Source organism: Coniosporium apollinis, assembly GCF_000281105.1.
Source record: "Coniosporium apollinis CBS 100218 chromosome Unknown supercont1.67, whole genome shotgun sequence".
Lineage (NCBI taxonomy): Eukaryota > Fungi > Ascomycota > Dothideomycetes > Coniosporium > Coniosporium apollinis.
In genome coordinates, this window is record NW_006913329.1 from 40,497 (window position 1) to 56,602 (window position 16,106).

Genomic DNA, 16,106 nt, shown 5'->3' on the forward strand with positions numbered 1-16,106 from the left:
ACAGACTCTCTTTCCTAGATAACAATCGCTGCAGAGGCTTTGATGCATGTTGTAAGAGCAAGCAGAAGTCACGTGGAATGCACATGACGAAGTCCTTGACGTCACAGCTATGCTGGGCCGTGCGGCAGCTGTTGAAGCTCCCGGAGAACTGCTTTGACGACCAGCCAACCTCGGTGTCAAAGACTGAACGTGAATATACCATCGAACATCCCAATCACCTCGTGAACAACGCATCTTAAACTCCCTGAAAGATGTCTTCGCAATTCCTCAGACGCTTTACTGCTCGCCCAGCAACGGGCTTCCTCCGCACCCCTCTCCGCAGCACTCGCCTTGCACCAGGTAAATCTCCTCCGACCTCCCAATGGCACGCTCCACAATGCCATGCAGTGGTTAATCTATACTCCACAGCTTCCTCTCGCTTCTACGCCGACGAGGCCTCACCGGGTCATTCTTCCAACGTAGGAAATCCGACCGCCTCCTCGGCTGAAAGTCAAGGAATCAATCAGTCCCGCGCCACGGACTCGAAGTCAGGCTCCCCCGATACTGCGAGCTTGGCGACGCCGGCGCAAGCAGACAACCAGGGCGGAATGAGCGAGGAACCGTCGGGTGCTCATGAAAACATACGGCAGGATCCGAACAAGCCGGATGAGGAGAAGGCGAAGCAGACGTTGAAGGAGGGGGAGAAGCCGTTGGATCCTGCTGATAAGTAGGGCTTGCATTCAAAGACATCAGATTGGAAGGTGAGAAGGCGGGTCGAGAGCCCCATCGTGCGGAGCTGGGTTCATGCGTCTTGGGCGAACTTGCTTCTGCTCGAGTGCTGTACATATGATGGACATGTATCAAGCAAAAACATCACCCCTGCATGCTGACCCATTCGAAAGCGGTTCACTGAGCGAGCCTCCAAGACTTTTCATGAGGGCATGTTCTTCTAGCCAAACTGTGTGCACACCCGCATCCCCAGCACAAATGCCTCCATAAGGCCCTACAGTGCAAGCGCATTCCTCTCTCCCCTCGCTCTCCACGGATTCAAAAGTACTCGAATTCTCACGAATTAAAACCTTTACAACGTTCTCAAGACCAGTTAAAGATGAGGCAGAACTCGATCCCAATCAACTGTCCTGTACACGCTTTCAGGAGCCGAGCGGAGGCTTATAAATATTTCAATGAGGATGTAAGCACGACAGGAAAGGTAACCCAAGAACATGAACATGTCAGGGGAACTCCAGTTCAGGCCCCTGCCGGACCTGCCCTGATCAAACCGCTGGTCAGGATGCGTTTTGAAGAAGGGGATCCAGGCCAACGTAATAGCCGCCGACACTAGGATTACAGCCCGCCAAAGGATCTGTTCAGCCGTAGAGGGAAAGTCGAAGTTCCAAGCAAGCAGTTGGCATGCCTTGTAAGAGGATACGACTGCGGCTGCTGTTACCATGACAAGGGGACCCAAGTTGTTCTCGCCCCACTTTCTAAATCGTACGTCGGTGAGGTCAATATGCTGAGCGTTCTCTCTTGGAGAATCCATCAGGTTACGTAGTGTTTCCCGAATGTAGTCCTCGTCGTGTCCGGTAACGATCACAAAAGGTAGTCGGATATCTAGTGGCTTGCTCCACCAAAAGCCAAAAGCGGTGAGAGCGCAGATCACAGTCGAGCAGGTAAAGATCTCTAGCGTGGTAATGGCTAGGCCCTGCGATGCTCGGCCTACGAGTTGGACAACCAGCCAAGACACCTGTATGCAAGCCAAAGACTTTGTTACCCAGTCACTTTTGGAGCGATCATTGATCTCATCGGTCGTACATGTCGGGATGGAGATCTTTCTGTCCATGACCAGACGAAGAAACTGATAACCATCCAGTCTGATAAGGCTATTGGCCCTTGTCTTTAACGCATAGCCTCCCATAACCGGCAAAAAGCTCTGGGTCATCGAGATGGGTTTGGAGCCCTAAAGACCGGCGTTATCAATCTTCTTCCGCCCAACCACCGGACATCCCGCTGACATACCCCCTCGCAAAAGAGTTGCATCTTCCTTCGCAGATACCGCGCATCCCACCACTCAGTAACAGCCACGACAGCGACATATTCCGGTATCAACACAGCGATTGACATCCACTTCAACTTGCGCACCCACACCGTCCAGTCGGAATCATCATCCGCGGGGACATTCAAGTGAAGCGCACTCCAAGTGCATAGGAAGATTGTGAATCCGCAACTGTATAGCAGGTCGAGCGTCCCTCGCCTGCAATTTGGAGCCGATACCCAGCCAAGGTACTCCGTGGTCAGGGTATCGCCTTCCGCGGCGGCCGCAGCCTCCCCGATAAAGGCATGCAGAGCAACGAGCAACAGTCCTGACATGCCGTGGATTGCGCGGGGTGCATGCTAACACCGTATGCTTGAAAGGTATTCCGAACGCTGAAGGAAAGAGGAGAATGCTCAGGAAAAGAGGGGAGGTGAGATTGCCAAGCACTGGCTGGGCTCCAGTTATACGAGGGCTATCGAAGGGTTCAGCTGACTTCTCCCCCAAGAGCTGCAATCAGTGGAAAGAGAAGGACTACGGGGAGAGAGTCCGGTATCCGCAGCACCGGGGGCGAAGTAAACAAGTACCTCGGCCTTGTATTTATCTGTCTTTCCCATGTTTCAATCTGTTCATAATAAGTACTAGTCTGCCATGTCCAGGTCTATGATCACAAAGTGCCTCTAAGTTACCGCTTGGTATCCATCCTTGAATAAGTCTGCTTGTACTTCCCAACTCTTTTCTCCGCCGAAGCCTTGAAGTCCTCGTCAAAAACCTGTGTCTGACGATAGTTTGTCCAAAATCAACCAGATTCTCCGTCTCCCCTTCGCGAAAGCTTCATACAACCGAGCAGTATTCTTACTTTCTCTCGGAAGTTCCTCCATCTCATCCTCGGGTAGCTCTATCGCTTCCACCACTCTCGTCGCATGATCCGAGATCGTGACTTTTGGATCATATGACCCAACTCGCACAAAAGCATCATCGCAAGTTATGCGAATCTCCCCTCTCTCGCCGTAGACGTGCCACAGCAACCCCGGCTCTCCAGGGTACGGGTTCCCACCGCGGAAATGGGATGAGACGAGGGCACCAGTGGTCAATTCTCCTTGCACCATGACCTGATCGGGAGTTGTTCTCATCAAGGCAGGGTTTGCGACAGTCCCATCTTTGTTGAACATTCTCGTAAAGGGGCGTTTGATGCCGAGCCTTGAGTTGAAGGTGTCGAACTCACCGAGAGTGTGGAGTAGTGCATCGATCTCTGTGAGTTCTTAATGAGTGTATCCGGTGCTGGGTGGAGGATGCTAATACTTACCGCGGCCGTGGTGGATCGTCACCAGGTTACCACCGGTGTTGATGTCCATGAGGAACTCGGCTCGCACAGATTCAGTACCAGAGTATAAACCGACTGCGCCCATAAAAGTGGAGCCGAATACAGATCCAATCCTGCCTTCTGCCAACAGTTCCCTGACTTTCGTCACAGCTGGCGAAAACCTCACCTGTAAACCGACAGCCGTCTTCGCCCCCGTCTCCTTCGCAATCAATGTAAGCTCCTCCGCCTCCTTCAAGTTCGCCCTCAGTGGCCACTCAACAATGACATCTTTACCGGCCAGAAGAACCAGCCTGACAAGGCTGTAGTGTTTCTGCACCTTTACGCTGCAAATGATGAGATCGACATCCAGATCCGCCGCAAGGTCTTCCGGCGAGCCGCACGCCATTGTTGATTCTGATAACCCATGGCCTTTGGTTGCTTCTTCTTGCGCTTTCGACTGAGGTGTTGCACAGCGCGACGATTTTGTAGCGCAGGCTCTTGAGGAGATATGGCAGATGCGCTTGCCTTGCCCATCCCACGGCCTCTGACCAGGGCCACACGATGGCGGAGATGCCCATGAAGCCTACGCGAATTGGTGCCATGGTGGATTTGATTCTGGTGTGGAGACAAACTAGAAAGTCCGGAAGGGCAATGAGAAATACTGGGAAATACTGAGAAATACTGAAGCAGAAGATTTACGAGAAATGAGTACTTATGTATCGTTCGGTTCGAATGAACAGTGCCAATTGATGATGGTACGGCCGTTGATTTCTAGTCTCTCTCCAACTGAACCGCAGGATGCTCCCAACCTCTGATTCCTAATCTCTCTCCACATTTTGTGAAAGGTCTACATCGTGAGGTGTAGAGGGCGACATCAACCAGCCGTTGACCGTTGTTCACCAGAGCTTGGCATCGTTTTGCGGGCCATACACCGGCTGCGCTAAGTACGGGTTTCTCCTCCTACTGTCTAGGTAGGTACTCAGTACTTGCGTGCTGGTTCAAGCTGAAACCGCGGTATCATATAAGCTGGGCGAAAGAGGACTTGTTTTTCTGGTGGGCCGACCTCAGTAGAGCCGAACCAGAAGGCTGTGTCCTTGATGGTGCCTGTCACCCACCCACGACAGCCTGCTCCGAATCTCCAGCCACGAAAACGGCCTGCAGCCCGTTCGAAGATGGGATATGGTGGGCATACACTTACTGTTTCCCATTCAGTGCCAACTATGGCGTGACAAGGCGTCAGCCGCGTCGAAAAGGACTGAAACAACCCCTCGCCTTCTCCATCAGGCCGGCATCATGTCCAATCGTGGTTGCCATCCTAATTGCATCAAACCAGGAACGCTCGAACCACAAGCTCGTGTTCGGTGCGGCCACCAAGGGACGAGAATATCGCTCACACAGCCTTGGAACAAGCTGCAGTTCCCCACAACTTGCACTCTGCGTTTTTCGCAGCCTTGTGACATAAACGAGGTACGTACCGGTAAGCCTCAGCCTTCCAGCCGGCTCGGCATACCAGTCCCTGTGCAACGGTCCCTGAAGCCGCACCTCCGGACCTTGTTTCTTTCTTTAGTCCACAGTCAAGCCAGGGCACGCTTCATGTTTCCTATCAGAACAACCGGTGGTGTTGTACAAGGTAGGAGAGCACGCCCTGATGTAGGCTGGAGGCCTCTTTATCTCTTAGGCCACCCATGCCTCCGCAAGGCACGCTCCACAACGAAGTCCAGATATAGTCATGAAGCTATTTTGCGGAAAGCAACTGGCCACGGTGCTCCTGGTAGACCACATCGCCGCCGCTCGTATCTGTCGTATATCAGTTTCCATTCCAGAAATAGAGGCTGCTTGATGTTGGCGATCTGCCTTCACGACAAGTCCAACCGTTATTGGGCTAAGATGGTAGTACGCTCTTCGAAGAACAAGTTTTGAAGCGTCGGGAGATGGCTGAATACGATGATGGCCTGTCTTCAAGCATCACCTGTGTCTGAATGGTCCAACTGACACGGAAGTGGTGGGCTGCGAAAGTAGCCTGGAGTCTGAGGGTCTGTGGGATATAAAAGAGCAGGCTTCTTGGAGCAAGAAACTCATATCCACTCATCCTACAAGACGCAGAATCATCAGATCTGAGATCAAAACCAGAGCCAGCTTCAACAACAGCACGTTCCCCTCTTCCTCCCAGCCCACTACCCCGCTAATCCGTCCAGACCTGCACCATACACCATGAAGCTCACCACCATCCTCGTTTCAGCTCTCGCTGCCGCCACCGCTTCCGCCTGGGAAGTCGACTTCCACTACGCCAACGGGCAGGTCATCTACGCTCACGGCACCCGCGACACAGGATGCAACGAACTCCGCCTCAAGAACGTCAAGATGAGCAAGTTCATATTCAAGCCGGCCACCGACTTCTATGTCGATCCCACGAGGATCAGGGTCTACCTCGACAACGATTGCAAGCAGTTGAGTGTGGATACCGACAAGGGCGAGTTCGACTTGAAGCCGGATCGCATTATTAGGGCGTACAGGGTGGACTGAAGGCCCTCGGATTTTGGGAACGGTGGAGATGCCTGGTTAGGAGCTGATGCAGTGGAGTCTGTCTTTCATTGCTGTCCAGTCCATCTATCACGTCGCTCGCTCTGTAGCTAGTCCAGTCTATTTCTTCAATCTGAAAAGGTTCCCCAGCCACTATCCCATATCGATCGCCTCGTCGGGTGCATCTCCAGCGGGCCTAATGTTCTTGATGAAGCGCATTATCTCGTTTGCCGCTTCGCTCGCACTTCGATGCGTCGTATCGAGCTCCAAAAACCGTACGTCGGAGTTCTCTGCCACACCGGGGAAGTCCTTCGGATTCAACAATTCGTGATCCCTCATCATCCGCTCAAGCACCGTGGGATCTGTGAGCTTGAATGTGAGGCCGGACCGTCGCTCCTGACTTTGCAATCGAGCGAGTTGTTTGCTGACATCGCAGAGCAAGTTTATGCACACGAAGGGTATTTTTCGGACTTGCGCGATGTCGACATGCTCGGCGAAAACTTCGGCGTCGGCGTCGTTTGAAGCGGTGCAAGAAGTCATGATGAGAACTGTGGCCTCATCTGCTTCGTCCTTGAGCGCACCGAAAGCCAACTCGCGAAACTCTCGTCGCAACTTGTAGTGGAGTGGCGTCCGTCCTGGTGCGATGGCTTCGACCGGGCCTATGAGGAGGTGGTTGTGAATCAGAGTTGTGGGATTTGAAGTGATTTGTGCTTGTAATGTGCGAGCTACTGTGAGCTTGCCGATGCCTGGAAAACCGTTGATGAACACGACGCAGGGCGGGATGGATGTCGTGTTGGTTGATGCCATGGCTTAGTGGTGTTGATGAAGGCGAGAGTATGAGGTGTGGAAGTGTGATAGATGTGGCGGGCGGGAATCTATGGTGGAATTTAGGAGAAGTGTTTCCTCGCTCCGAATTCCTCGAATGACTCATTCATCCAAGATCTTGATTTTCCTATGGGTGATGAGGTATGGTTCGGACTCGATTGATAATCAGGTGATATCCATCGTCGACGTACCACGGCACCCCATATCGTACAAAGTGTACTAGTAGTTCTTCGTAAAGCAAGGCAGCTTTTGGACCGAGCCTCTCCGTCGCTATGCAGTCCGATTCAGATACACGCAGCGACATGTGCCATACAATCTCAGTACAGTGTCCATTCAAGCATTCTAACTCCGCCACACGCGGCAGGTTCGGGACGGCCAAGAATTCGACGAAGGGTGCATGGCGGGGCTTCAGCAGCAAGATTGACCCCCAAGAGCCAGACGAGCAGTGCACGGCGGGCTTTCGAGCAGCAAAACTGGCGCTGGGAACCGAACGAAGAGTACATGGCGGCGATTCAACTGCAAAATCGAGATGCCGCCCTCGCCATGCCGTTACGCACTCTTCGTCAGCGATTTTGAGCTAGTGGCTGGCTGGATCGGGCCGGGCCGAACCTGATCTGCAGCAGGGATGCAGTTTGAAGATCCTGACGGTTGCTTGGCAGGCGCGCAAGGCTGAGCGAGTTCATCACATCGACCCTCCTCCACACGATAAGTAACCCAACGATCTCCCCGCCCAGAGACGAACAATCCAAGTCATGGAGGCAGCGGCGGGATTCGTAGTCGCCGAGCAGGTCATCTCCACCGCCGTGGAAGGTGGTGCCATTGCTGGGTATGCGGCAGCTCAGCCCACGATGCCACTCACCGGCCACCTCACACGTTTCGCTACGCCGGGTTCGTCGCCGTAAGTAGGTAAAGAGACCATTTCTACTCCTTCCTCGACCCGACAAAAGTCTGAACACCGGTTTGACGTCTTTCATGTAGAATCTCCGACCCATTCTCCCTCCGAGGCCACTGTGTCAGCGTTGTCAATGGCAAAGCATACATCTTCGGCGGCCGCAATGTCGAAGACGGATCCTTGGCGGGCAACGAGATGCACATTGTCACCTTGCCGCACAGTACAACGTCCTCGGAGCCTGCCTACAAATGCGTTCCTGCAATACCTGCTGTAGAAGGCGGAGACGTGCCCAGTCCAGGAGAATGTTATGTCGCTGCCCCTTCCGCGAATAGCATTGCTGTCCTGGGTCGAGGTGACTCCGGCGGTGAAGACGTTTGGGCTTTTGACACGGGGTCTTTGATGTGGACCAAGCTGGATGTGGATGGAGAGGTGACTGCTCCCCGGCTATGATCTCATCGCAAGTGAACAGCGCTGATAGCTCATTTTAGAGCTTGAACATTCCCCAAGCCAAAGAAGGCGTTCACTCCAGCGCAACCGTGCACAGCAACAGCCTCATTCTCCAGCTGGGCAACGAGATCTGGTCCTTCGACATGCCGAAGCGAAACTGGACCAACCTCTCCCTACCAACAACACCCGCATCCGGAACGATGACTTGCCACGCCGTCACTGTCGCTCAAGATAAGGTGTACGCGCTCACGTCCACCGATGGTCTCGGCGGGGAATTCTGGACGCTTGACCTTGTTGCCCCGGCTGCAGAGTGGGAGAGAACCGAGTTCCCCTCCAACCCGCTGATTCCTGGGCCGAAGCTTAACAGAGAAAGCATCGGCACACTGTTACCTGTCTCCACTGGCAAGGGGCGGGAGTATCTGCTGTATGCGGTGTCGATGGAGGAGATGTGGACGTACCAGCTCCCATCGGCGAAAAGCACTCTTGCCAGCATGAAGGATTACATTCGTGAGCAGGCTGGGGCAGATCCGGGAACGGGGAACTGGGGAAGGGTCGAGATCAAGATGCCGGCGGATGGCATCTCGGGGACGGGGAATTACGCTTGTGCTGAGGTTGATGCGAGCACGGTCCTCTTCTGTGGAAACGGCGGATACATGCTACACCTCAAATAGACTCGGAATGCATAGTCCTATCTCACGTGATCTGTCCATTCAGTCGTCGTGTCGAAATCGGACACTGCCCTGCTGCAGATTGATGAGGATATGGCAGCCGATGTTGCAGTCGGAGAGAACGTCGGAGAGGCTTGCCCCACGGCCCACCGTCATCAGGCGTAAGCCGCAAATTGATCTCTCCGCAACCGACAGTAGCTCGTTGATGCAGGTGGGCCATGAATCAACAACGGCTCGCTCCACTAGGTAAGCGCTAGAGAGCGCCGTCGTGGGGTAGTGCCCGTTGTAGCGGCCCGTGTGCGCCACACACGGGATTCCAGCTCTCGGGCCGAGAGAGGTCTTCAGATGCATGTCGGTGACACTGTCCAGGTGAGCTTCGCTGATCTCAAGGCGCCGAACCCTGGGGAGGCTTCCTCGCATGTCTCTGTGTCTTTGACCGTTTCTGCTGCATGTCCTGTGAACCCTCCCTCCTCTGCGACGTCCCGCCCTTTCCCCGCCCTGGGCTTTCTCCAGCACCACCTGCAGCTCTCTGCCGTCTCTGCCTCTGCCGTCTCTGCAGAGCAACACCTTCCGGAACCGACTAAGCAAGGCTGCAAGCCGCTAACCACGCCAACGCGTCCGTCCTGATTGAGCGACGAGCCCCTGCTTAGATCCAGTACTCTAGAGGAAAGCTTCACCCCATGCTTATTCCGATTCTCAAGCACCGCTGGTTGCCCGTAGTGATCTCTGGGGCAATCTTCCTGTTGCTGCTGCAGCTCTTTTACTACTCTTACGCCTGGCTGATCCGGCCACACGCGCTTCCGGTAAGTTTCAGTCACTACTCCGCATAGTAGCCTAGAGAGAGCTTTGCCGAAGAGGGGAGAAACCGTTCCCTCGGATTGAGGTCATCCCACTATGGAGCTGTCCGTCCGCGGAATCAAGTTCGCCGGGCCAGCATGGCTTGAAGTAAACCTTACCCCTCTGATCTTCATGCGCCGACCTATTCATCCTGCGCGTTTTCGCTAGCTGTCACGTTTCATGCGCTTCCACCGTCACTGAGCGTTACTCATGGCGGGGATCGTGGAGCTGTCCTGGCTTAGATGCAATGAGCTCCTCGCATTTCAATCAAGCTGTTCCGTGTCACATTGTGTTTTCTCTGGTCTCTCATTCTCCCATTCCCGTCTCTTGCTTGCAACAGCTCGTTACTCCCTTCCCACTTCCAATCGCGTTTCCTACTGCTTGTACCGGCCCTTGGGGCTATCGGGTTGATCCATCATGACACGCTCTGCCCTACGCGCGGTGGGCGTCTTACTGTACACTCTGCTGACCGCCGGCCTCACCGGGGCTCAGAATCCCACTTCGACAACCGGCAGCATTGGCACCGCGACTATCAGCGGAGTCCTGTCCACGTTTTCTGCGCAGTTCACTGTTCCATCAACCGCTGACCGGGGAGCAACACTGATCCCTAACGTTCGTGATCCGGAGGCTGTAGATGCGCAGACCGTCTGCCCAGGCTACAGAGCATCGGGCGTTACTCGTGGCCCTAATGGATTCTCCGCTATCCTAACGCTTGCGGGTGAACCGTGCAATGTCTACGGTACCGACATTGAAACCTTGACGTTCACTGTCGAATATCAGTCCGCCGACAGGTTGTCTGTGAATATCCAGCCAGCATACCTTGTAAGCCATTCTATGCCAATGTCGAATCCTAGACAGTTATTACTTGCGCAGTCCAGCGAGGCTCATGTCGACAGGCGGCTTCGAATTTATCCCAATACATCCCTCCGGAGCAGTACATCCCCAGACCTTCGGTTGACGAAGATGCAGGCGCGACCACGCAGACCAATGACTTCCAGTTTGTCTGGAGCAATGATCCAGTCTTCTCTTTCACTGTGATCCGCAAGAGCACCGGGGATGTTGTCTTTACAACTGAGGGTAGTGTCCTGGTGTACGAGAACCAGTTCATTGAGTTTGTCTCTGCTCTTCCGGAGAATTACAACCTCTATGGCTTGGGAGAACGGATCCATAGCCTCCGACTCGGCAACAACTTTTCTGCTACCATATACGCAGCAGATGCTGGTGACCCTGTAAGCCACTGACTTCCCTGTCTCGTTCTTGAGAACAGACGTCGTTTAAGCGCGTAAGAGAATCGTGTCATTGACTACTGTTGCAAGATTGATTACAACATTTACGGTAGCCATCCAATATACTACGACACACGTTACTTTGAAGTCGACTCCGAATCAGGCAACACGACACTTTTCACTGGCAATGAGACAGATGCAAACACAGACTACGTCTCATATACGCACGGCGTCTTTCTAAGGAACACTCACGGGCAAGAGGTGGTGTTGAAGCACGACAACGTTACATGGCGCACCCTGGGCGGCAGCATTGACCTCTTCTTCTTTAGCGGTCCTTCCATCGATGCAGTTGCCAAGCAATATCAGCACAGCGTAACCGGTCTGCCCGCCATGCAGCAGTACTGGACGTTCGGCTTCCATCAATGCCGCTGGGGTTACAAGAACTGGACGCAGTTGCAGGAGGTTGTGGACAATTTCAGGAATTTTGACCTTCCTCTTGAGACTATCTGGGCCGATATCGATTACATGAACCAGTATCGTGACTTCACTACTGATAACGTCACCTTCCCGCTTGCTGAGGGATTGGAGTTCTTTTCCAACCTGCATGCAGATGGGCAGCACTTCATGCCGATTGTTGATGCTGGTGAGTAGGCCCCGAGTGTGTCGGAAAGTATTAGCTCCATTGACGGTTGGCAGCTATCTACATTCCGAATCCAGACAACGAAAGCGATGCATACGCTACATACACCCGCGGGCAGGAGCTTGATGTGTTCCTCGACAATCCCGACGGAAGTCAGTACATAGGCGCTGTCTGGCCGGGCTACACAGTCTTCCCGGACTGGTTCACCGAGAACGCCGTTGCGTGGTGGGTAAATGAGATGGTACGTCAAGCCCGGCCGATCTGCAAGTCGAAGGGACTGACGCCGCCAGGTCCAATGGTACCGTGACGTCCAATACGACGGTTTCTGGATCGATATGAACGAGGTCGCTTCGTTCTGTGTAGGTTCGTGCGGCTCTGGCAATCTCAGCTTGAACCCTGTGCATGTTCCGTTCAAACTCCCTGGAGAAGAGGGCGCGTTAATATACGAGTATGTAATTCCGCCTTCACAAACGGAGTTGAGCACTGACAAAATGCAGGTACCCGGAAGGCTTTAACCTCACCAACGCGACTGAAGCCGCGTCGGCGTCCGCCGCTTCATCAAGCCAGGCTGCTGCGTCCATGACCGCAGTTCCAACCGAGACCGACCAGCAAACTTCCACGTCGTCAACTACGCCAAACTACCTCCGCACAACGCCGACGCCTGGAGTACGGGATATCAACCATCCACCTTACGTAATCAACAACATACATGGCGATCTTGCTGTGCACGCTGTCTCACCAAACGCCACCCACGTTGACGGCACGGTAGAGTATGATGTCCACAACATATGGGGTCATCAGATCCTGAACGCCACCTACCAAGGCCTTCTTGCGGTCTTCCCCGGCAAACGCCCCTTCATCATCGGCCGCTCCACGTTCCCCGGATCCGGCAAATGGTCTGGTCACTGGGGGTGAGTGGTCGTCTCAATGTGTCAGCTGAACAACACATTAACAAGCAATGCAGCGGCGACAACGGAAGCAAGTGGTACTACATGTACTTTGGCATACCCCAAGCCCTCTCCTTCCAACTATTCGGCATCCCCATGTTCGGCGTCGACACGTGCGGCTTCAACGGTAACACCGACATGGAGCTCTGCTCGCGCTGGATGCAGCTGTCCGCCTTCTTCCCCTTCTACCGCAACCACAACGTCCTCTCCGCCAACCCCCAGGAGCCATACGTCTGGAGCGCGGTTCTCGACGCCAGCAAGACGGCCATGAACATCAGATACCGCCTACTCCCCTACATGTACACGCTCTTCTACTTGAGCCACACGACCGGCTCGACCGTCATGCGCGCTCTGGCCTGGGAGTTCCCCAACGAGCCATACCTCGCAGACGCGGATCGGCAGTTCCTACTCGGCCCCTCGCTGATGGTGACGCCCGTCCTCGAGCAAGGTGCCAGCAGCGTGGACGGCGTCTTTCCCGGCGTCGGCAGCGGAGAGCTCTGGTACGACTGGTACAGCCAGGCGGCCGTCACGGGCGTCAGCGCGGGTCAGAATGTGACAATCCCGGCGCCGCTAGGCCATATCCCGCTCTATGTGCGGGGCGGCAGCGTCTTGCCGCTGCAGGAGCCGGGATACACGACTGCGCTCGGTCGGCAGAATCCATGGGGCTTGCTGGTTGCGCTGAGTAAGGAGGGGACTGCGACGGGGCAGTTGTATGTCGATGACGGGGAGAGCCTGGTCCAGAATGCGACGCTGCTGGTTGACTTTGCGGCTGTGGGCGGCGCGTTGTATGCAAGTGCGAGAGGGGAGTACAGGGATGCGAATCCGCTTGCTAATGTTACGGTCATGGGGTTGAGCAGCGCGCCTGGGAATGTTACGTTGAATGGCCATGCGCTGAGCAGTGGGGTGAGTTTCAATGAGACTAGTGGGCTTTTGACAGTCACTGGCCTGGGTAGTGCGACGAGCGAGGGGGCGTGGAGCAGTGACTGGGTGCTGAGGTGGACGTAGGTGGTCTGAGGAAGTTCTGCGGTGTAACATGAGTGGGACGGGAATAAGACAATGACAGTAACGGTTTTGACGAGAGTGTATGATGTGGTTCAAAAGCTCAGGCATCAGCATAACGCGACCTTTTGATGGGGGCAGCAGGGATTATTACATAAGCCAATCTAGCCGAGAGCGTTGGGCAATGAAGGAGAACATTCCCGTAGCCTCACGCCGAAGCAATGCCCCCCCCCCCCCAAACAGCGCGCCCCACATCTTCGCCTATCGCGCAATCTCTCCGTTGACATCTCGACGCATATCTAACTTGGCTTTTGCGCGTAGAAGACGTGTCTAAGGAGACGTATCAGTAAATGATGAATGCATCAGGATTTGAATCGATAGGATAACAGCCTACTTACACTGGAAAATAAGCATGGATCTTCGTATCTTTCATTTCTTTCCTAACGTCGACTAAGAGTACTTCCACTTCTTCTGTCGATAATTCCAAACCATTTGTGAACAACTCCACGCTGATTCCCGTGAGGTCTTGATAGACGTTTGCAAATGTGCACCGCCCTGTTATCCTTGTTAGCTCCTTGTATGTCAAAATCGTAGATTTATCTCGCCGGTTTATGGCTAGAAAGAAAGTCCTGGAGTCTAAAGGTAGGCTGAGAGAAAAGTTTATATCAGACTTACCCAACATTTTGAGCTTTTGATCTTCAGGCCAGGGATCCAGCGGCCACCTAAACTTTCGCTCTACAACATTTTGAAAGCCAGCGGCTTCCATCTGCGATTTGTATGATTCTGCGCTATTGGCGGGACGGCCGATATTTCTAGACGCTTCGAGAAACATCTCACACCACTTTTGTAATGCGGAATTGGTGTGGAGCGAGTCATCATCCGCACGGGCAGGTAGGGAGGTATCTGTTACTTCAATGTAGCCACCCGGCTCGAGAAATCTAGTTGAAGTTGAGTGAATTAGTAAGAATGAAGATCAACGAGGAGAGGCCAGAAATAATGTCCAATAGTGCATATTTGGTAGAAAGCTTCTCGGAAATCTTACTCGAAAGCCCTTTCGAAGAATCCAGGCCAGTCTGAGAATGAGACTGTCATCATGCGACAGTGGATAAAGTTGAACTTCTGGTTGAAAGTCCATGGCTTCTCCAGGTCGTCAACCTCGAAGAACACATTGGGCGGGACGCTATGATATGTAAATATAGATGTTGTCAACGTTTGGGCAGAGCACACACAATGATGGTTGGGTAGGGCTGAGATCAACACCAGTAACCTCGAGACGAGTTAGTGCTATCTATTCGATCTCTCATAAGAAGAACCCTACTTTGGATTCAGGGTGATCGTCAGCTGAATAAGGGTCAGCATATTACCCAACCTTGACCACTAGATCACCTCAGACAAAGTACTCACCAAAATCCATCGCCCAGATACCAGTTCCGGTGCCTACATCGAGCACACGGTGCAACTGCTTGTCCTGGGGGATTGGGCAGAGGCATAACTTGTTATCAAAGGTAAGAAGGAACATGTGGTGTTGCAGATCTATTGTTAGGTTAGATATTGTTATACTGTCTTTGCTGAATTTCATACCCAAACGGTCTAATTCTCTCTATCCCACCGCATTAGTAGAACACCATATTTAGAGCGATACCGTAAGGCTTTACCTCGTCATTGGGTAGGAAATATTCTGAGCTGAGTTAGACTTTTCATAAATCTACAAAGGGAAAGAGGCTCCTCTTACTCCCTTCCCTATGATACACTCTCCCGTTTTTTGTCCGGTATTCGAGGATACTCGAAGTGATTGACGCTGTCGAGCTCTCATCACCTTCGCTCTACAACCAGATATAAGTTCACAGTATATGGAAACAGGTGTCCGACTTACAGGCGCAAATGCTGAATCGCCGTCATCGTGGTTACCGTCCTATAAGTGTGATTAGTGTCAGGCTGCTGCCGATTGCATGTTGGAGGACAAGGATAGACAAGAGTGCTCACATTGGCCTCTGTGACGTTATCTTCCGCTTGAACTTGGGCAGGTGGACCCCCTTCGGATTGCATGCTTCGGTATGTAGGACAAACCCTTACATTCTACAGTAATGGTAATGGTGCAAAAGACCTCGTAGAAAAAATTGAATGATCATCCAAAAAACAAGACAAATACGAAGAATTCCGGTCGCATTCTCATGCAACTAATGAAGCATATATATCCTCTTCCCACCTCCCCACCGCTAAAACGCCACACCCGCTCGGTCTTTGCCTCAAGCAGGAGAAGTTGATCAGCGGCGGCTAGCGGTCAAACTCCAGCTTCCCGTTACAGTCCCTTCTCACATCCCGACCGCTAGTCGGGTTGACAATTTCCACTGGCAGGGGCTTGATCAACAGACGCTAGCGGTAGACACAAGGTACAACAATACCCCGTGCGGGCGCGGAATCGGGTTCTAACATCATTCGCTTAGATTAAAATAGCGCAGAGCGCAGAGTAGCCAGTAGACCATCCAACCATCCGGCGGGATACACTAACAAGTTAGTGCCAAGCTTTGTGCCAAGACTCCTGTCTACGCCTGCGTGACGAGAGCTACGCCTGTCCCGGACGGATTGTCTTCTGGCCAGTTCTGCAGTCTGAATCCTCCAAACCTTCTTATACCAATCGAGGCCTCACACGTGATGAAACCTGCTACACCACCACACTAGCTTACACTAGCTGTATCGCGGAAGACGGTCCGGGAGTTTCCATTCCATCTTGCTATGACCTACTGTTGAGCTTTGCGCCTACCACGATCTCTAACCGCTAGTATAAAGGGCTTGC

The 16,106-nt window shown here is 53.3% G+C and overlaps 8 protein-coding genes across 8 annotated transcripts; 4 read left to right on the plus strand and 4 right to left on the minus strand.

Annotated features, from left to right (window-relative positions):
- Positions 1 to 251: 251 nt before the first annotated feature.
- On the plus strand, positions 252 to 710 carry W97_08896 (uncharacterized protein; the record flags this gene model as incomplete). Its single annotated transcript, XM_007786763.1, has 2 exons — positions 252 to 339; positions 409 to 710. 2 exons carry the CDS (start codon positions 252 to 254, stop codon positions 708 to 710), a joined length of 390 nt encoding a protein of 129 aa, XP_007784953.1.
- Positions 711 to 1,081: 371 nt separating this feature from the next.
- W97_08897 (uncharacterized protein) lies at positions 1,082 to 2,346 on the minus strand (the record flags this gene model as incomplete). The annotated part of the gene is made up of 2 exons (XM_007786764.1): positions 1,082 to 1,936; positions 1,996 to 2,346. 2 exons carry the CDS (start codon positions 2,344 to 2,346, stop codon positions 1,082 to 1,084), a joined length of 1,206 nt encoding a protein of 401 aa, XP_007784954.1.
- A 426-nt stretch (positions 2,347 to 2,772) lies between these two features.
- Positions 2,773 to 3,717, minus strand: W97_08898 (uncharacterized protein; the record flags this gene model as incomplete). Its single annotated transcript, XM_007786765.1, has 2 exons — positions 2,773 to 3,260; positions 3,315 to 3,717. 2 exons carry the CDS (start codon positions 3,715 to 3,717, stop codon positions 2,773 to 2,775), a joined length of 891 nt encoding a protein of 296 aa, XP_007784955.1.
- A 1,805-nt stretch (positions 3,718 to 5,522) lies between these two features.
- On the plus strand, positions 5,523 to 5,834 carry W97_08899 (uncharacterized protein; the record flags this gene model as incomplete). The annotated part of the gene is made up of 1 exon (XM_007786766.1): positions 5,523 to 5,834. The coding sequence occupies one exon, from the start codon at positions 5,523 to 5,525 to the stop codon at positions 5,832 to 5,834; it is 312 nt and encodes a 103-aa protein (XP_007784956.1).
- Positions 5,835 to 5,984: 150 nt separating this feature from the next.
- Positions 5,985 to 6,638, minus strand: W97_08900 (uncharacterized protein; the record flags this gene model as incomplete). Its single annotated transcript, XM_007786767.1, has 1 exon — positions 5,985 to 6,638. The coding sequence occupies one exon, from the start codon at positions 6,636 to 6,638 to the stop codon at positions 5,985 to 5,987; it is 654 nt and encodes a 217-aa protein (XP_007784957.1).
- Positions 6,639 to 7,408: 770 nt separating this feature from the next.
- W97_08901 (uncharacterized protein) lies at positions 7,409 to 8,666 on the plus strand (the record flags this gene model as incomplete). Its single annotated transcript, XM_007786768.1, has 3 exons — positions 7,409 to 7,554; positions 7,635 to 7,977; positions 8,037 to 8,666. 3 exons carry the CDS (start codon positions 7,409 to 7,411, stop codon positions 8,664 to 8,666), a joined length of 1,119 nt encoding a protein of 372 aa, XP_007784958.1.
- A 1,251-nt stretch (positions 8,667 to 9,917) lies between these two features.
- Positions 9,918 to 13,318, plus strand: W97_08902 (uncharacterized protein; the record flags this gene model as incomplete). Its single annotated transcript, XM_007786769.1, has 7 exons — positions 9,918 to 10,322; positions 10,397 to 10,729; positions 10,817 to 11,369; positions 11,423 to 11,607; positions 11,657 to 11,814; positions 11,864 to 12,277; positions 12,331 to 13,318. 7 exons carry the CDS (start codon positions 9,918 to 9,920, stop codon positions 13,316 to 13,318), a joined length of 3,036 nt encoding a protein of 1,011 aa, XP_007784959.1.
- Positions 13,319 to 13,611: 293 nt separating this feature from the next.
- W97_08903 (uncharacterized protein) lies at positions 13,612 to 15,358 on the minus strand (the record flags this gene model as incomplete). The annotated part of the gene is made up of 12 exons (XM_007786770.1): positions 13,612 to 13,642; positions 13,711 to 13,867; positions 13,988 to 14,250; positions 14,355 to 14,492; positions 14,542 to 14,579; positions 14,631 to 14,653; positions 14,717 to 14,845; positions 14,894 to 14,912; positions 14,968 to 14,990; positions 15,045 to 15,135; positions 15,186 to 15,224; positions 15,296 to 15,358. The coding sequence occupies 12 exons, from the start codon at positions 15,356 to 15,358 to the stop codon at positions 13,612 to 13,614; spliced, it is 1,014 nt and encodes a 337-aa protein (XP_007784960.1).
- Between the last annotated feature and the right edge of the window lie 748 nt (positions 15,359 to 16,106).